The sequence below is a fragment of the Equus przewalskii genome, chromosome 11 (assembly GCF_037783145.1).
Source record: "Equus przewalskii isolate Varuska chromosome 11, EquPr2, whole genome shotgun sequence".
Taxonomy (NCBI): domain Eukaryota; kingdom Metazoa; phylum Chordata; class Mammalia; order Perissodactyla; family Equidae; genus Equus; species Equus przewalskii.
The window spans coordinates 22,737,379-22,755,139 of record NC_091841.1 but is presented as its reverse complement, the minus strand read 5'-3'; the positions used below and the strand labels follow the sequence as shown (position 1 = coordinate 22,755,139).

The window sequence follows — 17,761 nt, the reverse complement described above, 5'->3', positions numbered from 1 at the left end:
TTGTAGCCACATGTGGCTCGTGGCTGCCATATTGGACAGCAGAGATCTAGAACCTGTTGGGTTGAGAGTAGGAGCCTTGGGATTTTGGTGGTGTCTGACCTTGGTCTTGACTATCTCCATGGCACGTAGGGAGGCTGAGAGTGTGGAGAGGAGGGTGGGGAGGGGTGTGTTGCCAGGAGCATGTGGAGCTCTTGGCCCTTCTTTACTCCACTCGTGGAGGTGTGGAGGCCCAGCAAGGCTGAGCTTACCCAAAGATGGGGTGTTGTGGGTACCCTCCACCCTCCCGCTGTAATTATTACAGGTGACTCTTGGAGTACACACCTTTGGGGCTAGGGTTCTTTGGGGACATCTCAAGAAATCATGGTCTCATATGTTCTGTCCAGGAGTTTCTCTGTGTGCAGAGGCCATGGGGGGAGCCACCTGGACCCTGAAAGGTCTGCCAGGGCGGGCTTTTCCGGGGAGTTGTGTGTCTGCCTTGGGACCGGTTTGTGCCGAGTATCTGTCCTTCTGTCCGCAGATGATAAAGCATCTTCATTTGTTTGGAGATGTGGTGGACACTGAAGAAACACTGCAGCAGAGGGAAAAAAAAAAGTCCTTTTCCCTTTTGGGTGGAGGGGTGGTCACAGACTCTAGTGCTCTAGAGTCCTTTAGTTATTGGACAGCATTTTTTTCTGCTGGACTTTCCTTTCCGTTGTCTCTGCTCACTGGGTTCACATCAGAGGTTCCAGGAATGTACGCGTTTTGAGAGGGCTTCAGGAAAGGCAGTTTGTTGGGGGGTGATCTTGTTGGAGATGGGTCTTCTCTTCCAGAGAGATTTCTGTGGGTCAGGTGCCAAACTTCAGTCCTAAGAGGACCATCTTTTGTCATATCCATAGTATTACTTGCGTTACTATTTGGTTAATATTTGTCTTTATACTGACTCACTTTTTATGTAAAGGAAAACTTTGTATTATTAGTTTCATGTGCTTGCTCTATTTTCATATTTCATAAATATATAAAACTAAAATAAAAAATGTCCATCAAGTCCTACATCACACCATTTCACATCCCGTGTTACACTGTGGTAAATGGTGCTGCAGATGGAGGATAGGGGAAGGGGGCAGTCGTTCTGAGAGGATCCGGGCCCCTCGGGCTGAGACAGGCTCCGCCCTCCCAGGTGCGGCTTTACGAGTGGACGACAGAGAAGGAGCTGCGCACGGAGTGCAATCACTACAACAACATCATGGCCCTCTACCTGAAGACCAAGGGCGACTTCATCCTGGTGGGCGACCTGATGCGCTCCGTGCTGCTGCTCGCCTACAAGCCCATGGAGGGAAACTTCGAAGAGGTAGGTGGGGGGTGGGGCAGACTTCTTGCTTCAGCCGGGACCCTGCACGTGTTTCTGTGCTGGTGAGGGGTAATCAAGCCCCGTGGGGCAGAGGTGTTTTCCCTGGAGCGTACGTTCTGCATCGATGAAGTATTTCTAGAGACCCCCAACTTCACCTCTGAGTAGGCTCCATTTCTGGGCAATTGCACCAAAAGGGCTGTGCTGGCCAGAGGTAGGGGGAGGGCGCCTGGAGTGGCAGTCGTTAGTCATGGGCCCGTGTCTCCTGCAGGGCAGGCTCTTGGCTTCTGGCTAAAGGAAGACGAGTCCCAGAACTGGCTTCCGTGCAGACTGCTGACTTTATTTTCTTATTGCACCTTATCTGTTTTAAGATTGCTCGAGACTTTAACCCCAACTGGATGAGTGCTGTGGAAATCTTGGACGATGACAATTTCCTGGGGGCTGAAAATGCCTTTAACTTGTTTGTGTGTCAGAAGGATAGGTGAGTGGCCAGCTATGGGAATGCGGGGCTGGGCCGGAGCCCCTGGGTCTCTGGCGAATGAGGACGTTGGGTGCTCTCTCAGGCTCGGGTGCTCCTTCACAGAGGTAGAGATTTTCATGAGAGCATCAGAGGCCATAAAAATGACCCTCTTAGACCAGCTCCTCTGCTGTGGAGTGTGTGGGTTCACCAGGGAAGCTTGGCACATGGTGTCCACTGCATGTGGTCCTTGTCGGGGCCTCGTGATGGGGACAGGAGGTTTTGGTGGTGAGTCTCACACTGCTTTTCAGCGCTGCCACCACTGATGAGGAGCGGCAACACCTTCAGGAGGTCGGGCTCTTCCACCTGGGCGAGTTTGTCAATGTCTTTTGCCACGGCTCTCTGGTTATGCAGAATCTGGGTGAAACTTCCACCCCCACACAGGGCTCGGTCCTCTTCGGCACCGTCAATGGCATGATTGGTAAGGTTGATCGCTGCAGGGCCACTTCCACACAGGCCTCCTTCCTGGGAGCACCATTCTGAGGGATGAGGGAGAGCAATTGGACACGATCTAGGAGCTTACTAGAGGAGGCTGCGGCCAGCTTGTCCCTCCTTGTGCTGCTTTCCTGGGCGGCCCTTGGTAGAAAATGCTCACTCGCTCTGGGCTCCGGAGCACTCTGCAGCTCACTGTTCCCTTTGCTTCTTCAGGGCTGGTGACCTCACTGTCAGAGAGCTGGTACAACCTCCTGTTGGACATGCAGAATCGACTCAATAAAGTCATCAAAAGTGTGGGCAAGATCGAGCACTCCTTATATCCTTCCCAGAGGCATCCCTTTGCTGGGAAGCATGACCTGGGATGGGCAGAGAGCTGTATTACCCTAAGCTGCTCCTGGAATCCGCTGTCTGTTCAGGAAATGTCTTGACTAGGTTCCCGTGGGGAACAGGCTTTTTCTTTTTACATTTTCTTAGGGAAAATTTCCAACACACAATAGTAGAGCAGTATAATGAATTCCCATGTCCTTATCACCCAGCTTCACCTGGTTCACCTTGAACACGTACATGATGTTCCTGAAATGGTCTGCCTCTGGCCTTCCTGGTGTTGCACGTCAACCAGTAAGGTTAGATCACAAGATAGGAACATCTTTTCAGAGGTCTTGTCTGGGCAGCAGTGTCTGAGGACCCTTGCTAGAGGCTAGCAGAGGAGGGGAAAAGTGAAGAAGCCAGAAACTCCAGAAGCCCAGGGATCAGCCCCCAAGGACACCCAGGAGCCAGGTGCTGCTGGAAGTTTGTTTGTTGCGGGAAATGTCAAAAGCCCTCCCCGGGGGTGAAGCGAGAGGGCTCTGACGCCGGTCAGTCTGAGGCTGGTCAGGCTCTGTTACAAGGCGGCATGGCCCAGCTGTAGCCGGGGAGGGAGGGGGCGCCTGACGTGGTGTCGGTTTGCTAACCAGCGGGACTTTGGGCATGCTTCTTGTCTCTCTGAGCCTCAGTGTATTCATCTGTGAAGGTCAAGGCTGGACCTGGAAGACCATTCTTCCCAGGCATGCACATCCGATTCACCTGGAGCACTTGTGGAAAACATCCATACATGTCCAGGCTCTACACGAAGAGAGTCTGATCTGTATTTTTAAAAATGTTCTTTGGAGGACACCCCGGTTGAGAACCGTTGGATTAAGTAATAATTTTATATGTTTTCCAATTCCAAAAAGCAATGTGGCTTGTCGAAACTGTTGTTTCCTGTTCTCTTCCTGATGATCGCTTTAGGTTGTGGTCTTGCGCAGATGTGGGAATGACTGAGGGTAAGGATATTTCCAAATAATCATTCATTCCTTAACTCCCCTTTCCACCTGGAGATCCTTTCATACAGAGCGAAAGACAGAACCAGCCACAGGCTTCATCGATGGAGACTTGATTGAGAGTTTCCTGGATATCAGCCGGCCCAAGATGCAGGAGGTTGTGGCAAACCTACAGGTGAGCCGTGCGGTGTGTTCAGCTCTGGGCCAATTACACGAGTCCATGGCTGGGCCCCCCATGCTAGGACTCTGTCAGCTCCAGGGGCCTCCCCTCCTCGATGCCCAGATGCTGGCGGCCCTTTCTAAATATTCTACCCGCATGGGAAGGTGGAGTCGGAAGGCAAGGAGATGCAGCTGAGGCTCCTGGGTACCCACCAGGTGCTAGGTGCTGTAGTAGCAGCTTTGCCCACGTGACTTCTGTACTTAAACAACAAGGGCACATTCAGGCATGTCTAGGGTCTCTAGCAGACCCACCAGAGGGAGAGGCAGGGTCAGGTTCCTGCAAGGAAGAGAAATTTCCATAGTGCTGGAGTTTGGGGTACTGCTGACTGGAGATGGTGCCTGTGGGGGGTGTCCTGGAAGAGAGAGAAGTGTGCATCAGGTGGCAGCCTCTGAGCCAGCTCTGCGTCAGTAGACCTTGCTGACCTGTACCCCTGAAGAGAGATGTAGGCTGCTGCTGAGTCCTTCCTCCCCTTCATGGCAGTGGTGGAGCCAGGTGCCTCTGCTGTGGGCATCCCCTTCCCCAGGGGAGGGTGGGTGCCCTCTTGGCCCTCACAGTCCCCTTCTTTCCTCGTTACAGTATGATGATGGCAGTGGAATGAAGCGAGAGGCCACCGCAGACGACCTGATCAAGGTTGTGGAGGAGCTAACTCGGATCCATTAGCCAAGGGCAGGGATCCCCTTCCCCAGACCCTCCTGAAGGCTTTGCCCTCCTGCCCTCCTCCCCTCCCCCACCACTGTCTTCTCAGCCATGGGAAGCCTTTCCCCAAGCCAGCTGCCCCAGAAGCCACAGCCCACCCTTGTGGAAATGGGGATTTCTTAGAACTAAAACCAGTTCACTGGAGACCTGGGAATGGGCTGAAGGTGAAATATTTTCTCCCTGGATTTTTACCAGTCTCACCTAATTCCAGCCATCACCTTGGGCCACCAAGCCTTGATTGGTGTAACCAATTGTCCTCCTTCCAGGGAGGGGTTTTGCAGCTCTTTGGCTGAAAGGAAGCTCTGTGTGTGTGTGTCTCCCACACTCATACATTGTCCTCTGCTGTCTTTTTTTTAGGTTGGGGATGTGGGGAGGTGGTGTGTAAGGGGAAGAGGGGCGGGAGGGGTTCATTGTCTTTGAAGTGAGAGCTTCCTTTTGCTTTCTTCTGTTGCCTCTGAGAGCTTTGGGTCTGGAGGCCTGACCGCCAGGCCATGGGCTGCCCGAGTATGAAACCTGGAGATGGTGGATGATCCCTAGGCCACAGCCTTTTTGTCTCTGGGGAACTGCTTTCTTCAGAGGAGGAGGAGGTGGGGGGACGTGATTTGGTGGTTAGTTTCTGAGTTTTACCAAATAAAGTAGAATCTAAGAAGAAAGAGCCATTGGTTTTGCTTTCTTCCTGCTGCCCAACTCTCCAGCATCCCAGTCACACTGTGCCCAATTTCCTGCAAGCTCGTTTCCCTTCTTTCTGGCAGCTACTGCAGTCCCTTGTCCTTGCTGCTGGAACAGCTCCTCAAGCAGTGAGATGACACCTGAACCTCTCCTTTGCCATGTGATTGCTCTTGCTGGGATCCCAAGGAGTTTGGCTGTTAGGTTTTCAAAATTCAGTGGTCTTTGGTTGCCCTTGACTCTGTAGTCAACATTTGGTTCCTAGTTGCCTCTGTTAGTAACCTGCCAGGCTTGGGGGCCGCTTGGGTTGCCTTTCCTGACATTTTACAGCCAGATGTGTGTGCACCATCCAGCCAGCTTTCCCCAAGATGCTACTCCTTGGCCACGGCGAGTAGCTCCTCATACACCTCCCGGCTTCCTGTTGCCACATGCCCTTTGGATTCTGATTTTATTTCCTCTGATTGAATCAAGTAAACCTTTGGTGGGAAAGGATAGGAGTAGGGCACATTGGGATTCACCCTCCTGTCCAGCAAACAGAGCCTGTCTTCTTTCAGCTCAGTGGGTCAGTGTCAGCCCACAGGCCCCCCAGTGGTCCAGTGGGAATAAAGACTGCTCTGTCCCAGCAGTGGACGGGGTTGAACCTAGGCATATTGGCTGGCTCCTTTAAGACCAGCCTTTGATACAGTGTCAGGAAAATTGTGGTTTCAAGTTCAAACTGTGGTTTTGAGAGATTCTAGCTTAAAAGGAAAAGGGCAAGGAGGCATCTCTGCTTTGGGGGTCTTCTGGAGTAGGTCTCCTTCCCTGGAGGCGTTCCTGGTGTTTCATTACTGCTCTCTTTCGCTTACTCCTGGGATTTCTGAGGGTAGGGGATAAGGGTCTTAAGGGAAAAGTAATCAGCGTCTCTCAAAAACCACGGTTTGAACTTGAAACTCAACACTGTGATTTGAATTCTTCAAGTCATGGTTTGAATTGAAAAGACCTGCCCCCAGCCAGAGACCAGCTTTAATGAGGCAGGCAAGCAACGGTCTCCAGATTATGATTATTTTAAAAGTTTAATCCTAGATGAGAAGATTGACCATAAGGTGCCAAGGTCAGAAAGACAGAATGTGGTGGGATGATTATTCTGGTGCTTTTTAGTGGTCTGACCTGCAGCCGTGGAGACCTGCTACATGGAGTAGAAGGTTATTACTTATCAGTGGACTTATCGTCTGGACTTTGGAAGCAGGGGCGTCCTTGCAGGTTTTTGTTTCCTACGGTCTTGGGTATATTCAGGGTTGAATTCTAGCAAGCCTTTGGAAACTGACGTTCTGCTGCCACACTCCCACGTCTTCTCTTGAAAACCATTAATCACCTCTCCAGGGGTGAAAGGTTGCCTGTGGAGCTCTGCTACAGCCAGCTGGAGTGGCTCCTTTCCATGTAGGCGCTGACGAGCTTGCCTCACTCCAGGCCTCTGCACGAAGGGACCTTTGGGAGAATAATAGAAACACTGACTCATCCCATGACCGTTTGGAAGGGTCACAAGCCAGCGGCCTTCTTTCTGCAGCCAGCAACAACTCGGATCCTCCGCCTTTGGTGGAGGGTCCCTTTTGTTACTGAGGAGCCACAAGCCACAGAAGTGAGGAGGAAGCATTGAGGGACTGTACAAGGGATGTGCCCAAACTAGTCCTTGACTAGGAACAGCTTGATGCTAGAGACTGAGGGTCCAAACTTCGAAAAGCCTCGGGGTCAGACACACGAAAAGATAAGAAAAAGAAAATAGCAAAAGCCAAGCTAAAGAAGCAGACTCTCACTGTGAGGAGCAAGGTGAATGCCCTAAGGTCAGAGAAGAAGGGGAAAGGGAAGAAAGGCCAGCGGCTGTTGAGCAAGCTGCTGCTTTCGAAATTCACCGGTAGGAATTTACTGCATCTTAAATACTAGCCTGCTCCTGAGGGTGGATGAGCATTCTCTTTGAGCACACAGTGGCATCTCAGCTATGCCAGCTGCTCACTGCACAATATGGAGCCAGCTTGCCAGAGTGACAGGGGTGAGGTGGAGGGGTGGGGCTGCACAAAGGGGTAGAGTCAGGTGTGCTGGAGTATGGGAGAAGATGGCACGAGGCGTGGCAGGTGTGCAAAAGGAAACCTCTGTGTAAATGTGTTGACAATTTGTGGGTGGTGTCCAGTGCCCAGAAGAAGAGTGCCTGCTTGACATCGAGTGGTGGTCCAGGTAAAAACCGTAAGGCCAAGGGTGCCATAGATTTTGCAGGCCACGAGAAGGAAGGACTTTATGTTTATCCCTATTTTTGAATAATCCAAGGCAAGATTTCCGACCATGTGGACATTGAAGCACTTTATAAGCAACAGTGAGGGAGAGGGAGAAAGTGCACCTTTGGACGTTTGAGGCAAAAAGGAAAGATGTCCTGGGAGTCTGAGGGTCCTTAGGACTCAAAATGGCCATAAATATGGAAGTTGCATTCGTCTTGTGACACGGAATATCTTGGTAACCTGCTTGCTGAGAGTCTGTCGCTTAGCTTAGAAGATGGATCAAAACTAACAACGTGAGATAACAGGGCTAAATTTGAACATCTGCAAAAACTCAGCCACATGGGTTCAAACTGAGCTTAGCAGCGTGTGTTTTAATAAACAACAACATAAAGACATGATAACAGAAAACACCTCAGGTTTTCCTTTACTGTGAACTCCGTGTTATGAGCTAACAGCATCAAGGGGTTGCCAAAAAAGCAAAGTAATATTAGGCTGTGTTAATGAAAGTATGATGTCTGGAAGGAAGGTGGCAAGAGGCCAGGCCACTCTTGGCATACCATGTTCGTTCGTGGCCACCAGTGTTAAGGACCTCAGTGACAGGCTGGGTAGCCAGTGGGAGGGCAGCTGTAGAGGCAGACCAAGGCAACGAACCGGTTATTTAGCTAGGAGGTAAACACTTCCTAAAATGTAGTTGCTGGAAACTGGATGGCTGCCTTTTGACAGGTAGAGAGAGTCCCTTATCCCAGGAGGGTAGAATTTGGTCATCCTTTCAGCTTCCTCCCAGCTGGATGATCCAATTTCCACCCACCACCTGCTCACCACTCCCCTGCCTAACAGTCTCAGACTGGCCTGGGGCAGCTGCCGAAGGGGGCAAAGAGGAGCCTCTGCGTTCAAGACCGGCGGGTGCCCCCTGGACAGGGAGCAGGTGACCCGCACACCCAGGGTTAGGGTGCAGACCTGCTGGTAGGCTGGGGGCCGGCCTAGAAGTGCCCAGCAGAGAAACGTCTCAGCGTCCCACCTTCTCGTGACAAAACAGGCGTCTCGGGCTCCACCGAGACCAGCAATGCCCGGGGCGCGCAGCCTCCAGCGCCAGCCTGCTTCCCCGAGTCTCTCTCCTCCCCGGGCCTCAGTCTGACGCCCACAGCCCTTCGCAGGAAGCCGACTCCCAAACTCCGGCAGGGGGTGTGGGCCGAGGGCGAAACCCCGCCCCTAGGGGTCCCTGATCTTTGCCCCCGCCCAGGGCTCCGCGCCTCCCCAAGAGGCCATCTGCGCGCGGGCGGCGCTGCCTTTTGTGTGTTGGCTCTGAGGTGCCAGAGACCCCCACTCGCCGTCCGCCGCGTCCCCTCGCGGCCCCCGGCCCCTCCTCTCCGCGTCCCCAGGCCCCCTGCTCGGCTCCGCGTGCCAGCTCGGGGCTCGCTGGTTCGCTCCCCGCGGCGCCAGGAGGAGGGGCGAGGGGCCGCAGCCCCCTCCCCCGCGCGCGGCGCGGGAGCCCAGCTGAGCCTGGGGGGACCCGCCGCCGCCGGTCATGTGGGCCGGACTGCTCCTCCGGGCCGCCTGCGTCGCGCTCCTGCTGCCGGGGGCCCTGGCCCGAGGCTACACCGGGAGGAAGGCGCCCGGGCACTTCGCGGCCGAGAGGTAAGCGCCCCGCGCCCCTCCCCTGCCCTGCCGCGGGAGCGCTACCGGCGTGGAGGGAGCGGGGAGGCGCGGAGGGGCGCCCCGGAGCCCCCGGCAGCCGTGGGTCGGGGCTCCGCTCTAGGGCGCTGTCCGCGGGCGGTGCAGCCCAGGGGATCCGGACAAAGAGACAGCAGCTTGTGCTCTGGGAGGGTGTCCGTTCTGTGCCCCTGGCCGGGGCTGTCCTGATTGGGACCTGGCGGGGCCAGAGATCCAGACGCTGGGTGAGCCCATCCGAGACTGCCCTGGAGCGCGGACCCCTGGCGAGGGAAGCCCGGGACGTGCCTCCTGGTCTCCGGACCAGCTGGCTTTCGTTCGCGAACGTGCCGGTGGATCTGCCTTGGCAGTGCCTGGCCTCCCCCGCCGCACGGGCTGGAGCTGGGGGCTTTCCCGGTGTCCAGGCTCTGCGCATGCCATGGACCTTGGAACCGCTGGAGTCTCTCTGGGTTGTTTCGGTTTCTTCCGCCTGTGTGTGCACGCGGGCGGGGGTGGGGTGTTTGCCCCTTTGCTCTCTCCGGATTGATGCCGCCCTCCCCTCGTGTCTCCTCCCGGCCGAGGCCGGGCCGCCGCGGGCCGAGCGCATGTGTGCGTGATGCTCCGAGCGAGGGAACACGGTGTCAGCGGGCGGCCTGGCCCGCGGCCACGGCCTCCGGTGGGGGTGCGCAAGGGGGCGGCCCCGCCAGGCTCGCAGCTCGCACGTGTGTTCCGCAGCCCACCACCAGTTCCTGCTCAGATCAGGCCGGCTCCGTGGCGTTTCAGAGCTTTCCCGCCACCTGTCTCCGGGTCACCGCCTGTCCTAGGAGGCTCCTTGGGGCGCTCTGGCGGGCGCTTGGCCCCTGCCGTCCTGAGGGTGGGCTCCACCAGCTTCTCGGGCATCCTTCCATGTGCCGCTTTGGTTGCACCCCCACCCCTTTCAGAGCCCCCGTCTGAGGAGCTGGAGGTGTCACCTCCTCCTCCCCAGGCTGCTGCCATAGTCGCTCCAGCAAGGGCAGCGGGTGAGACATCAGTGCCAGCCCCCCCTCCAGGGCCCCCTCTTCCTCCGTGATGACTTCAGAGAGGGAAAAGCCTCTTGGAGGCTCCTGGGAGTTTTCTGCAGACGTTTCTGTGCTGCTATGGGCCCTGTTTCCCTTTCCAGAATACTTGTCACATTTGACACAGATTTTTCTCCCCAAGAGCGGGGTGCCTCTGGCTTTTCCATCCATGTCCCCAGTGCCTGCTGCGTGCCCGGCAGATTGTGTGTGCTCTGTAGATGGCCCAGCTGGCAGAATATTCCCATCAGCCCCGCCACACGGGCAGAGCACAGTCGGGCAGGGTTTTCTTGTCCCTATTCTGTTGCCGAGATTCCCGGTGCCACTCAGGCTGGACTTCATCACCCTCTGCCCAGCCCATCCCAGAACTAGTTCCCGTCATTGGCTCTGTCTCCCGCCGGGCCTGTGCAGGGGCTGTTCCCTCTGCCTGGAGCACCCTCTCCCCTCCTCCATTCCCACCGGCCGCTGCTATTCCTCTCTCCTGCCCCAGCCTAGTGCTGTCCATCCAGGAGACCACCTCTAACCCTCTCGGGGGCTCCATAGCCTGTTTTGTTGTGGCACTTGTCACACTACCTTGTTATCACCTTGTCTGCCCAACGTCCCTTGAAGGTGGGGACAGTGTCTTGTTCATGGCTGTACTGCTGTGCCTCGCCCAGCATGGGGCACACTGGGTCCCCTTCACTCCTCTGGGCAGCTCGCTGGTACCCTCACCTGCTCCCCAGAGATGTCACCGGGGGAGGGACATCTCTCCAGCCCCTCTGGAGCTGTCCTTCCTCTTCCTGTCTTCTACTGGCTTCCCTTCTCAACCTTTCCCTCAACAGCCATTTATGGAGCACCTACTGTGTGCTGGCCACTGCTCTGGGTGCTGAGATGAACAAAAGAGGAAGCCCTTGTCCTCAGGGAATGGTAGGGGGGACAGACAATGAACAGATTGACAAATTAATAAGTAATTTAATGTCCCAGGAAGTGAGTGTTATGAAGAAGAATAAAGTAAGGGTGAAGAGAAGGGCTTCTCTGAGACAGTGACATGAGCAGAAAGATCGGGGTGAAAGGAGGGAGTGAGCTGAGAAGAGGAACCTTCCTGATAAAGGGAACTGCAAGTGCAAAGGCCCTGAGGCAGCCAGCTCCGGGATCTGCATCCATTGCAGTCTCTAAGGACCCTCTCTCCTGGCTGCTCTTTGCTGTGTGTTCATGTGGCATATATCTGTGGGAGGCTGGTGTCTGTTCTCTCACGCCTTTGTCCTGCCTCCAGAAGAAACTGTCTGGGTCATTTTTCTTTTGAAACTTCCCACTGTCCCTCTGGGGCTGGGGTGGTGGTGGGTGTCTTGAGAACTGTTTGTTGACGGCTGACTGGAGGCTTTCACTGCCCTGTAGACCAATCCCTCCCCTGATACAGAACATGGAAAGTGCTCTCTCCTCTTTTGCAGACGCCGGCTGGGCCCCCACGTCTGCCTCTCGGGGTTCGGGAGTGGCTGCTGCCCTGGCTGGGCGCCCTCCATGGGCAGTGGGCACTGCACCCTTCGTAAGTGCCCGTCCCTGTGCCCCAAACATCCTCCACAGCAGGGCGCTCATTCCTTGGGCTGGCCTGAGGGGCAGATGGGACGCCCCAGCCCCCACTCTCTCACCTGCATTTCTCCTCTCAGCCCTCTGCTCCTTTGGCTGTGGGAGTGGCATCTGCATCGCTCCCAACGTCTGCTCCTGCCAGGATGGAGAGCAAGGGGCCACCTGCCCAGGTAGCTGGGGGCGGGCAATGGCTGATGGGAAGAACTCTGTTAACCCTGGGATTCTGTGTCAGGCACTGGGCCCTTGAGATGTAGCCTATCGTATCATCTTCAAACAACTCGATTAGGTAGGCATTCTCATGCCTAGTTTATAGATGAGGAAACTGAGGCACAGAGATTAGTGGCTGCCCCGGGGTTACCTGGCTAGGAAGTGGCAGAGCTGGATTTAACTCAAGCCTGTTTGCCTCCAGAGCTACCTTCCCAAGAATTTCGGAGGCAGCCCCGGGAGGCAAGGGTGGCTGGGACTTTTCATGGCTCATGCTCACACGCGCGGTGTCTGTTTTAGAAGCCCATGGACCCTGCGGGGAGTATGGCTGTGACCTTACCTGTAACCACGGCGGCTGTCAGGAGGTGGCCCGAGTGTGCCCGGTGGGCTTCTTGATGACAGAGACAGCTGTCGGCATCAGGTGTACCGGTGAGAGACCTGGGAGAAGTGGGGGAGGGGGCGGGTGGGAATTCTGCGTCCTCCCTGTCCTGCCAGGATGATCTCCAGAGAGATGGGGGGCGAAGCTGAGCCTGGACCGGCTCTGAAGTTTGAGAGTGGGCCTGCAAAGCAAAGAAATAGTCCCTTCTGCTCTGTTGCAAATATTTACTGAGTACCTCTCCTGGCCAGGAACCGAGCTAGGGGCTGGAGTTACGAGGGCAGTTGGTCCCTCCCCACCGTCATGTTGCTTCTAATATGGGGTAGGGAGACGAGTAAGGACAATGACAGTCTCATATAATGGGACTGCAACTGGTGAAGTGCAAGGTGCCGGGGCCCACTGAGGGACAGGTGACCGGGACTGGAGGTGGCATTGACCACAGAAGCCGCCCTTGGGAAAGTGACATTTGAAAGATGCCAGGAGGGTGACACTCAATACTCATTTTATAAACGTATTATTTGCTCGTGATTTGAAAAAGTTCTGACGCGCAAAGTCTGTCACCTTCCCCAGGGGCAACCACTGTGACCAATTTCTTGCATATCTGTCCAGAGAGGTGAAAGCTTTTTGCTGAGGTTTGACTTTGTAAAAATAATATTTCTTCCTCTGAATATAAAAGTAAAAAAATAACTTATTTTGGAACATTTGGAAAGTAAAAGAAAAGTGGAAATAAACATGGTCCAGAAGTTCCTACCCGGAGATATTTGTTACTAAAATGAAGTTATTTTTCTGCCCTTTTCTCTGGGTGTGTCTGTGTTTGCGAGTGAGTGTACCTGTGTGTATGTGTGTGTTAGGCAGCCGGATCTGTGTGTTTTCTAAAACTGGGATCATACTTTATAGTTTTTTTTCATTATTTTTCTCACTAAACTTTATATTGTGAGCACAAAAGAGTCTTTACTATGTAATTTTTAACAGCTGCGTTCATGGCCACTGTAATTTAAGTACCTAGCTCTCTGCTAGCCCTCATTTAGCTTGTCTGCAATGTTTCGCTACTATAAATAATGCTTCAAAAAAGACACTTCGTGTCGGCCTCTCTGATTATTCCCAGAAGGAGAACTGTTGGGTCCAGGGTCTCACTAAAGGAGTTTTGGTGCTTGGGGCTCATGGCACCGTCCCCTTCAGGAAATTGAAGTAATTTGTCCTCCCCTGATTCTTATCTTTGCTGGGGAGCCCTTTCCACACACACGTCTCCTTGCAGAGGCAAATGGGACCAAGGAAAAGCCAGGGAACAATGTCAAAGCAAGGGCAGGGCAGGGGGCACTGGCCACTGCCTCGAGGGATCCCAGTGGGATGGGGTTGGTCAGGGTGGGCTTCTCAGAGGCGGTGGGTGTCATACTGAAGGGTCTGCCCATGGGAAGTGCGGGTAAGGAGAAGGGAGTCATCCAGTGGGCATGGGGGCCGGGGGAGGGGAGACTGGAGTGGGCAGAGCTGATCCTGTAGGTCCTCAAGAGCCGCCATGGTTCTTATTTGAGGAAGGGATGCCATGAAGTAGGAGTGGGGAGTTCTGTCTCCGAGCTCCCCTCACCCCTCAGGCCTGAATCTTCCTAAAGCACCACTGGGATCCAGTCACTGCACCCCGGGCGGAAGGACTCCATTGCACCCACAGCCAAGGCTTAACCTACCTCTCCAGCCCCCACCCCCACTGCCCCGACAGGAACCCGAGCTTCAGTCACTCTGGGCCCAGGGCATTCTCTGTGCTTTCCAGAAGCCCCTCAGACTCTCTCCACTTGATGGCCCCCTCCTCCTGATGCCTCCTGCTCCCCTCAGCCCCTCTGTCCTCCAGCGCACACCTGCTGTGGCCGGGCGTTCCCCAGTGGGGCAGATATCACCCGGCCAAGTGCTGGCCTCTCGTGGGTGTGGGTCGTGGCTGCCACGTTATCAGACTGTAACCATCTGGAGAGTGAGCGCCATGTCTTAGTCACATTTGTGTCCTCAGCGGCCCCCTCCAGGTCTGCTGCACACGGGCAGTGCTCAATAAACATTTAAGGGGCTTTCATCAGTCTTCCTGCCCACTCCCCTCTGCCCTTTTGGGGTTGTTCCGTCGGTGGGGCCGTTGGATGGGGGTCTGTCTCAGCATTCTCTCTGTCTTCTGGTCTGCGTGGGTCAAAAAGGAGGGGGCTGGCCCCTGCACCTCTCCTTTCTGGGGTTCCCTTATACGTGGATGACTCTCCTGGTGCCTGCTCTTTCTTCCTGGGGTGGGGCCGAAGGAAGGCCCGGTGTGGGCACGGGGGCTTTGGGGGGTAGAGTTTCCCCCTGCACCCCAACATGTTCAGAGTGGGCTGTGCATGGATGTTTTCTTTCTCCCCAGACATCGACGAATGTTTAAGCTCCTCTTGTGAGGGCCACTGCGTGAACACAGAAGGCGGGTTTGTGTGTGAGTGTGGGCCAGGCATGCAGCTGTCAGCCGATCGCCACAGCTGCCAAGGTGAGCAGCTCAGAGAGGGTAAGGACGATGCTGGGACCACTGCTGCTGGGCTCTGAAGTGGAATGCGCAGCCCTGCCAGATCCAAAATGTGCTCTCCATATATTATCGCATCCCTATAGTCCTCTGAAGGAGACACTGTTATCATCTCTGTTTGAAGGATGGGGAAACCGAGGCTTGTCCATGGCGGTTCCATCTGTATGAGCTGGAGTCAGCTTGAATCCCGGCGTGTCTGACTCTAGGGTCCTTGCTCTATGCCACGAATAGCTTGCTCTAGAAGCTGCTGCTGCCATTCTTGCGGGGTGGGGGGGATGGGGATGAAGGAGAGGCCTAGGCTCCGTGGCTGAGTGGTTAAGTTCACTCCCTCCATTTTGGCGGCCCGGGGTTTGCAGGTTCGGATCCCGGGTGTGGAACTAGCACCACTCTCAAGCCCTGCTATGGTGGCATTCCACATAAAGCAGAGGAAGACTGGCACAGATGTTAGCTCAGGGCCACTCTTCTTTGAGCAAAAAGAGGAGGATTGGCGACGGATATTAGCTCAGGTCCAATCTTCCTCATTAAAAAAAAAAAAAAAAAGAAAAGAGGGGACTTGGGAGAGCTAGGGCAGGGCGGATCAGACTAGCTGGAGGGACGAGGCCACAGAAAAGAGGGAGGGCTGAGAGGGAGGGGCTGTGAGCAGGTCTGGGGGTGGGGTGGAGTGTGGGAGAGGTACGCTGTGCTGGGGTCATTCATTCACACATTCATTTGTTCAGCTGCCCAGCGCTGGGCCAGGCTCTGGAGACACAGGCTGAGTTAGCAAACATGTGGCCCTCCAGCTCCCCAGCCTGGTGGCAAGGGAACGAACAGCGAGGTTGGGCCGAGGGATGAAGGCATTGGGAACCCAGGGAAGAGAAGAAATCTTTGTTCCGAAGTGTGCCCGATGAGAGAGACCTTTCAAAATAATTGCTCATTCTGTAAAGATGACTTATGTTTACAGAAGTTATGTAAGGAAGCATTCTCTCTTTCACAAGGCAGCTAAGACAGAAGCTCCCCTTGATACTGTGGTATTATTTTTTTATGTGTTTGAAACGTTCATAAATTATTTTAAAAGTTCTAAATGTCACGGCACTAGCTCCGGGCCCTCTTTCCCACCGCCAGCCTCTGTTCTCTTTAGAGAATAAGCGTGGTGTCTTAGTTTCCTCGGGCGGCTATAACAAAATACTGTGGACCGGGTGGCTTCGACAACAACTGTTTATTCTCACGGTTCTGGAGGCTGGGAAGACCGAGATGAAGGTGCTGGCCCATTTGGTCACTGGGGAGGGCTCTCTTCCCGGCTTGCAGATGGCCACCTTCTCACTGTGTCCTCACAGGGCGGAGAGATAGAGCCAGCTCTTCTTATAGGGGCCAATTCCATCAGGAGGGCCCCGCCCTCATAACCTCATCTAAACCTAATTACCTCCCAAAGGCCCCACCTCCAAATGGCATCACAGTGGGGGTTAGGACTTGAACATAGGAACTTGGGGGGGACACAGTGCATCCACAGCACTTGGTTATCGATCTGATGTGTGCGCTGCCTGCCTCTCCCCAGTGTGTGTCCATACGCACATATGCACGTACAGAGATATGATAATCAGAGACCAGCCCTCGATGAACTCCTGTGTTCTGGGTACCATCCTGAGCACTTTACATGCATGTTCTCATTTCATCCTCAAAATTATCCTATGAAGTTGGTACTGTTTATTTTTGTGTTTCTGTTAGGAACACTGAGGCTTAAAGAAATTAAATTATTTGCTCAAGATCAGGTTGGACCTGGGCTTTGAAGCCAGTCACTCCTCTGCTTGCCTTTTTTCCCCTCAACAAGCTGTTTTGAAGATCTCTCCATATCAGGGCGTTTTAAACAGACCTGCCTTGTTCTTTTTAACTACTGCCTGGTACTTTGCTGTGTAAACACCCCATATTTTACTAACTTACTAAGAGTTTATGAACTCTTCTCTTATTAGTGAACATGTAGATTATTTCCAGATTTTCACAATTTCAAACAACACCATGGAGAGGCTTTGACAGAGGAGGTGCTATAGAAGATGAGTTTTGAGGTAGGAGTAGGAGTTTTCCAGCCAGACAAGACAGAAAGGCATTTTAGGCAGACAAGAGAACATAGGGAAAGGAGGAGGCCCACCAGAGTGTGGTGCCTTTGGAAGATGGCAAGAATTTAAGACAGAGCAAAGGCGAGGGGCAGGGAAGGGGGTGGGAAAGGCAGCCCGGGGCTCATGTGCTCTGGTGCAGCATTGGTGCTTGTGGGAATCACGGAAAGCTTTTAGGCAGAGTGGGCTGATCACAGGTGCCCTTTGGTCCGAACATCCTGGAGGTTGTGTAGAGGATGGCTCGGAAGGAACGCAGGGACGGAGAGGCAGGGAGGCACATGAGTTCGTGGTTATTCTCCAACTAGAGACAAAAGTGGCCCCGGGCTAGGGTATATAGCAGTGAGGGTGGAGAGAAGTGGGCTGGTCCAGAGAGGGGTTAAGATGTTCCCCCACAGCCCTGAGTGGGGTAGGAGATGGTGATGAGAGAGGAAGAGGGACCACATTTCTCCAAAACTCTGTGTGGAAGTCAGCTCCAGCCTTGTCCTGTTCCCTTCCAGACACTGATGAATGCCTGGGGACTCCCTGCCAGCAGAGATGTAAAAACAGCATCGGCAGCTACAGGTGTTCCTGTCGAACTGGCTTCCATCTCCATGGCAACCGGCACTCCTGTGTAGGTAAGGTCCGGAGGACCCTGTTGTCTTCACACTTAGGCTGCCAATCAGGAAGATGGACAGGGTGAGCCCAGGGTCAGGAAGAGGTCAGCGGTGTGGACCTCCTGGTCCCCTGGAGCCTGCTAATGCTTGAGCCCTTGCTCAGGGCCTGCCTTTCCCTGGGATTGGCGTGGCTGCTCATGGAAGACCCTCTTGGACTTTTCCAGGCCACATGCCACTTTCATCCTGTTATGTTTCTCTTCCACCCCTCTCCCAGATACACCCCAAGGATTCCTCTCTGCTCACCCATTTTCTTGGCTGCCTTTGCTCC

The 17,761-nt window shown here is 54.4% G+C and overlaps 2 protein-coding genes across 5 annotated transcripts in view; both read left to right on the top strand.

Moving 5' to 3' along the window:
- The window catches only part of DDB1 (damage specific DNA binding protein 1), a 28,930-nt gene extending 23,787 nt beyond the window's left edge, over positions 1-5,143 (top strand). The window contains exons 22-27 of the mRNA XM_008539464.2: positions 1,157-1,327; positions 1,696-1,805; positions 2,093-2,262; positions 2,490-2,592; positions 3,626-3,749; positions 4,371-5,143. Of these exons, the coding sequence (XP_008537686.1) occupies positions 1,157-1,327; positions 1,696-1,805; positions 2,093-2,262; positions 2,490-2,592; positions 3,626-3,749; positions 4,371-4,454 (762 nt within the window). The 3' untranslated portion in view covers positions 4,455-5,143. The remainder of the gene's footprint in view (positions 1-1,156; positions 1,328-1,695; positions 1,806-2,092; positions 2,263-2,489; positions 2,593-3,625; positions 3,750-4,370) is intronic.
- Positions 5,144-8,645: 3,502 nt separating this feature from the next.
- VWCE (von Willebrand factor C and EGF domains) overlaps positions 8,646-17,761 on the top strand; it is a 35,315-nt gene continuing 26,199 nt past the window's right edge. For 2 of the 4 annotated variants that reach the window (XM_070564063.1, XM_070564062.1), the window contains exons 1-6: positions 8,816-9,034; positions 11,526-11,620; positions 11,742-11,831; positions 12,166-12,294; positions 14,607-14,723; positions 17,338-17,454. In XM_070564063.1, coding sequence (XP_070420164.1) covers positions 8,925-9,034; positions 11,526-11,620; positions 11,742-11,831; positions 12,166-12,294; positions 14,607-14,723; positions 17,338-17,454 — 658 coding nt within the window. In that variant the 5' untranslated portion in view covers positions 8,816-8,924. Of the gene's footprint in view, positions 9,035-11,525; positions 11,621-11,741; positions 11,832-12,165; positions 12,295-14,606; positions 14,724-17,337; positions 17,455-17,761 lie in introns of all 4 variants that reach the window. The other 2 variants (XM_070564064.1, XM_070564065.1) reach the window with 2 other exon arrangements.